Source organism: Pundamilia nyererei, unplaced genomic scaffold (genome assembly GCF_000239375.1).
Source record: "Pundamilia nyererei isolate P.nyererei 1_Seehausen unplaced genomic scaffold, PunNye1.0 scaffold00084, whole genome shotgun sequence".
NCBI classification, from domain to species: domain Eukaryota; kingdom Metazoa; phylum Chordata; class Actinopteri; order Cichliformes; family Cichlidae; genus Pundamilia; species Pundamilia nyererei.
This window is the reverse complement of record NW_005187485.1, coordinates 1,652,730-1,657,294: the sequence shown is the minus strand read 5'-3', so window position 1 is coordinate 1,657,294 and position 4,565 is coordinate 1,652,730. Positions and strand designations below refer to the sequence as shown.

General features: G+C 43.9%; 1 protein-coding gene across 1 annotated transcript in view; it reads left to right on the top strand.

The window, feature by feature from the left end:
* The window catches only part of mindy3 (MINDY lysine 48 deubiquitinase 3), a 25,870-nt gene extending 23,140 nt beyond the window's left edge, over nt 1–2,730 (top strand). Inside the window, exons 15-16 of the mRNA XM_005738532.1 lie at nt 857–928; nt 1,825–2,730. Coding sequence (XP_005738589.1) covers nt 857–928; nt 1,825–1,974 — 222 coding nt within the window. The 3' untranslated portion in view covers nt 1,975–2,730. The remainder of the gene's footprint in view (nt 1–856; nt 929–1,824) is intronic.
* Nucleotides 2,731–4,565: the final 1,835 nt, after the last annotated feature.

The following is a 4,565-nucleotide window of genomic DNA, read 5'->3' as shown; positions in this document are numbered from 1 at the left end:
GTGCATGAAGATGGAGGTCAACTACAGCTTCTACAATACAGCCCCTGCATGATAAATGCCTTCCATCCGTTATACAATCCATATCACAGTTAAAACATATGGAGGAGGCCTTGTGCCCAAACACATATGGGTGACACTTAGGTCTGTTTTCAAAGAATATGTGGAGTGCTGCTTTAGCATTATGCCAATAACATTCCTGTGGTGTCTCATGTGAAATGCATGTGTGCCTGTGTGTGCTCACCATCATATGATGCTGCTTGCCGAGAAGTTTTAAGAAAGAGCGGTAAGATGCTTTTATGAGGCCGGGCGAGTGAGGAAGACGGGGAGGTGGGGGAGATAGAGGGGAACTGTGTTAAAGTGATCAGGGCTTTAGGGACTCGCCAGAAGAATGGCCCCGAGCCGCAAAAAAATTATACTACCATTAGCCAACTGGACACACACACACACACATGCAGACACACGTGGGATTGGGGCGAGGGTTAGAGTTTCATATATACCGTATAAACACGAGAAGCTGGACACGCTCTCAAAAAACACACCCAATTAGCTTTCTGCACCTTCAAGAAAAGTCATTGGAAGTGTTTTGGCTCACTGTCATTGTTTTGATCATTTTTTTTGTAGCGTAGGCTGTTTTGTGGTAATTTGGAGTTACGCACGCATTTCTGTTTAACGCCTGGGATTTAACATTAAGCTTCGGTTGCAGCCAGAGATGTGACAGTTTGACTTTTGCTTTTCAGCTGGCAAAGGTTCTGCCTCTGTGGGTCTCTGCCTCCATCTCAGTGAGAAAAGATTGCTCAGAGAGTCTTCAACAACACAGCATGTTTTTCACCCCGTTCACTCTGTGCCTGTTTTTCAGGATTCAGGAATCCCAGACTCATTTCCCGTCTACCACTACAATGGTCTTAAACAGTCAAACCACAAAGAGAGGGTAAGACACTCAGGGTTTTCACGGTAACTAATGGCACTGGTTCCCTTTTCATATTCTCTGTCTCTCTCCCAATTACCTCCGCTCCTTTTCCCGTCATCATTCATACATACATGCGCACACATACACACAGCTGGTGGCAGCCGGCCACTCCAAAATAAACAGTAGCTGTTGCGAGCCTAATAGCCTGTCCGTCCATCCAAAAAAAACCCTGGCTTAGCCTCGCGTTTCTCTGAGCCATTTCAACACGAAGGCCACTGTCAGCAGGCTTTCTGTGATAAATGGTCAAACACAGGCTTGTTAAGCAGGATTAGTTTGATGGATGATTATCAGCAGATGCCATTGGTGGCTTTGCACAAACCTGGCAGTCAAAAATATCAGTTTCTTCATCTGTCACGTTTCCTGGTGTGTAAAATTGCTCATTTTTTTTCCCATACCGCTACCTGAAATTGTAGGAATGGCACCATGTGTGCCCACACAAAAGTGCACACCTACTCACATAAGAGGCAGGTTGTGATGGCATTTCCATTCCTATAGCTCCAAATGGGAATAACAGGCCTGCTGACTGTGTGCCTGTGTCTCTGTGTAAGACTGCTGTGTACTTGCATCCCTTCTGCTGACACCCTCAGAGGAACAGTCAGAATTGAAGTACACTGATTTGCATTTAGGGCGGTTAGCGCCATCGTCTCACAACAAGAACATCTTTGGTTCAAATCCCAACAGGGGCCTTTTCTGTGTAGAGATTGCATATTTTCCATGTCTGTATGGGCTCTCTCCAAGTACTTTGGCTTCTTCCCTCAGCCCAAAGACATGCATGAGGTTAGGTTAATTGGTCATTCAAGAGATGTTGGGGGGAGGATATTTGCTGTGTATTAACCTGCATTTATGTGCGCTCTCAGGTCGAGTACGTGGAGGGGACTGCTTTGGTGCTTGGTTTTGAGGACCCCATGGTGCGGACGGATGACACTCCAGTGAAGCGCTGCCTACAGACCAAGTGGCCCTACATCGAGCTCTTGTGGACTACCGATCGCTCTCCGTCATTAAACTAGCACTGACACAACAAGCAGCGTGGTCCTGTGTATGCAGATGGACCACTACTGTGTCACAGCACGCCTCTCTGCACAATGACCCCAAAAAGGTCGGCAGGCTACAAAACTGAAACACATGCAACACAGATGAATGAGAACAAGGAAAACAAAAAAAGACACAAATGCACTCAAGCGATACATGTTCATGGACTAAACATTAAAGCCAGAGATCCACTCTGTCATTCTCACATTCCACACAAACTCACCTCTACACTTCATGCTATTGTCTGTACACCAGTGCTTGTAACTGACACTGAAGATGTTTATGATGTGATTATTTAAAACAAAAAGAGTGACTGTTTATTTTTACAGGTCTGCTCTGTGCCGACACCTGTGCTACAGCTTGGTAGTAAACCGTTAGCATACTAGTTTGATTCGACTGGAGCATGTCATCAAATCAAATGCTGAATCGCATGTAGAGCCAGTCGACTGTGAAACACTACTGTTAACCCAGCTATAGGACTGTTCAAGGGAAAACCTACCAAAGCCTTCCACATAAGAGAACACAGAGACGGACTGCTTAGAGTTTACAGCGTAAAAGGGACCAACCCGGACGCAGAGATATGACAGGAGGTTTTCTGTGTTTTAACCAAGACGGAGCTGGTTTAGGTGCTCTGTGTGAGTGCTTCATGCACTACACTTGGATGTTGGACATGTGCTCATGTATTTATTACCAACACTCAAAAATTGTGAAATAAACACCTTTTTTTTTGTTGACATGCTGTGTGGTTTGGTAACTTAAAATCCTAGAAATTCCCTTCTTAAGTATCCTGTCATGACCAAACATGGGACAACATAAGGTGTTGGATATCCCAGCTCGGTCAGGACCTTAACCACTAAATTGCACGAACGAATGTTTTGTGTTCCCCAGAGACTCTAAATCTACAAGACATTGATGGTCACTTAAGTACCTTCCTATAAACAGGAGAGGGGAAAAAATGCACGTTTCTGTTTGCTCAAAATTGTCCCAGTTGAAGACAAACGAGACAGTCTGTACTCGGTCTTGAATGTCCTCACACTTTGGTCCCTCATAATTCAAAACAAGTGGTGAATGTTTGCAGAGTGAGAATTTGTACCATTTTAGCTACTTAGTCTCGATTCGGGGTTATGACAGCAGCATTTGTAGCTCAGCACACATGTATTTGTGTGTTTATATGTGGATGCAGAACGCTTGTTCCTCTCTCCGTCTATGCACAGGAGATGTGTAATATTACCTGGGTGTGTCTCTAATGGAGAAGGGATGTGGCTATAATCCGACATAACGCTCATTTTAAAAGTCTTATGGTGAGGTTTTACAGAGAGAAGAGAAATGAAGTCAAAGTGTTTAAAACATAAACCACCACTGTTCTCGTGCAGTCATCAATCCACAGTGACCTGCAGTAAATCTCTGATCAGGACACACTGGCAGATTGACAGGAAGTAACACGAACAGTATGCGAAGTAATGGTTCCACGTTTGGAAATAGGACGTCTGTGATCATTTTATTGGAGGCAAGGCAGTGGACAAAATGATTACGGATGGAAATGTGCACACCGGATACTCAAACTGAACTCTAAACCTGGAGAATGATGGCGTTACACAGACTGCAAAAAGCGCAGGACGTCTGGTGTCTCTTTACTCCATCATCCTTCTCGCCATGTCGTCCTGCGAGCGAAACTAAAAGAAACACATCTGCGCCTGCTTCTGTCTGCTCATGTTTTCAATTCTTTATTTCCTCTGTTCGTCTTAGATTTACTTTGAAACAGCTGAGAAAGAACAGAGACATTCCCTAAACCCATTTTCTCTGTGTCACAAACGGGCAGACACACAAACCTTTCACTCCTCTACAAAAAGAGGAAAAGGGGGATGAGAGATGTGCAGACAAAGTCGAACAAGTCTGTGATAATAAAGTAAAATGAAGCAGAGGACACAGGTACACAGGCAAGGTTTGTACAGGTGTGGAAGTTTTCTTTTTATCTGTTAGGTGACGGTTACATCTTCTCACCTTTGCGGGGGGGATGAGAAAAAACGCTTCACTTTTGCGCTGCTTCACTGTGTTTTTACAACCCTGCGAGCCTGCCAGGGGAACTTAATTTATCACTAACGTCCCATAAAGCTTGGTTTAATTAAAACAAACTTCCCATGATAATAAGAGGCAGTTTGCGGGTTTCTGTCTTTTTGTTTCCTTCCTTTTATTTTCAATTTTAAAAAAAGGCTCTGATGTGTGCTGAGCTAAATATATTCTACTGCGTGGTCTGTCACCTCTTCAAAAGTTTTTTTTGAAGGGGGGTGTTTTTTCTAAGATATGCAGCCTAACAAAACTAGCACATACCTCGATTTTTCTTTTCTTTTTCCCCTGCAAGTCGACATAATAATTACTGACATAATTACAAGTGATTATTCTCCACGGAAGGAAACGCAGCCCTGTTTAACGGCATGGTTAGCCCGTAAAAGTAGGCTCTAATGTGCTTTAATTTACCAGTCTCTTTGCGTTTGCGTGCGCACTGGCCATATCTGCGCGTGCTCGGCCCAGTGTTTAATATTAGTTATTGTTTCGGGATGTCTTAGAAAAG